At 82.4% G+C, this 245-nt stretch overlaps 1 protein-coding gene across 1 annotated transcript in view; it reads right to left on the reverse strand.

Annotated features, from left to right (window-relative positions):
• Positions 1 to 245, reverse strand: part of FNDC10 (fibronectin type III domain containing 10) — a 990-nt gene extending 745 nt beyond the window's left edge. The window contains exon 1 of the mRNA XM_044445311.1: positions 27 to 245. Within this exon, the coding sequence (XP_044301246.1) occupies positions 27 to 245 (219 nt within the window). The remainder of the gene's footprint in view (positions 1 to 26) is intronic.

The raw sequence follows: 245 nt of genomic DNA on the forward strand, positions 1-245 counted from the left end.
GGGCGCGGAGCCCCCGCCCGCCGCGCCGCATCCTCGGAGTGCCCCTCGGCGTCGGAGCGGGCGGCGCTGCGGGACGCGCCGGCTCCGCCCCTCCGGCCGGCCCGGCCGCCTCCCGCCAGGCCCGGCTCCGCGCTTAACTCTCGCCCGGCCGGGCAGCGCTCCTGCGAGGCAGAGGCCTGCGGGCGCCGGCTTGCCGACCGGACGGCCGCGGGGGCGTCGCCAGCCGCGGAGGACGCTGATTGCAT

This window comes from Varanus komodoensis, unplaced genomic scaffold (genome assembly GCF_004798865.1).
Source record: "Varanus komodoensis strain SLA01 unplaced genomic scaffold, ASM479886v1 scaffold48, whole genome shotgun sequence".
In the NCBI taxonomy this organism is placed as follows: Eukaryota; Metazoa; Chordata; class Lepidosauria; order Squamata; family Varanidae; genus Varanus; species Varanus komodoensis.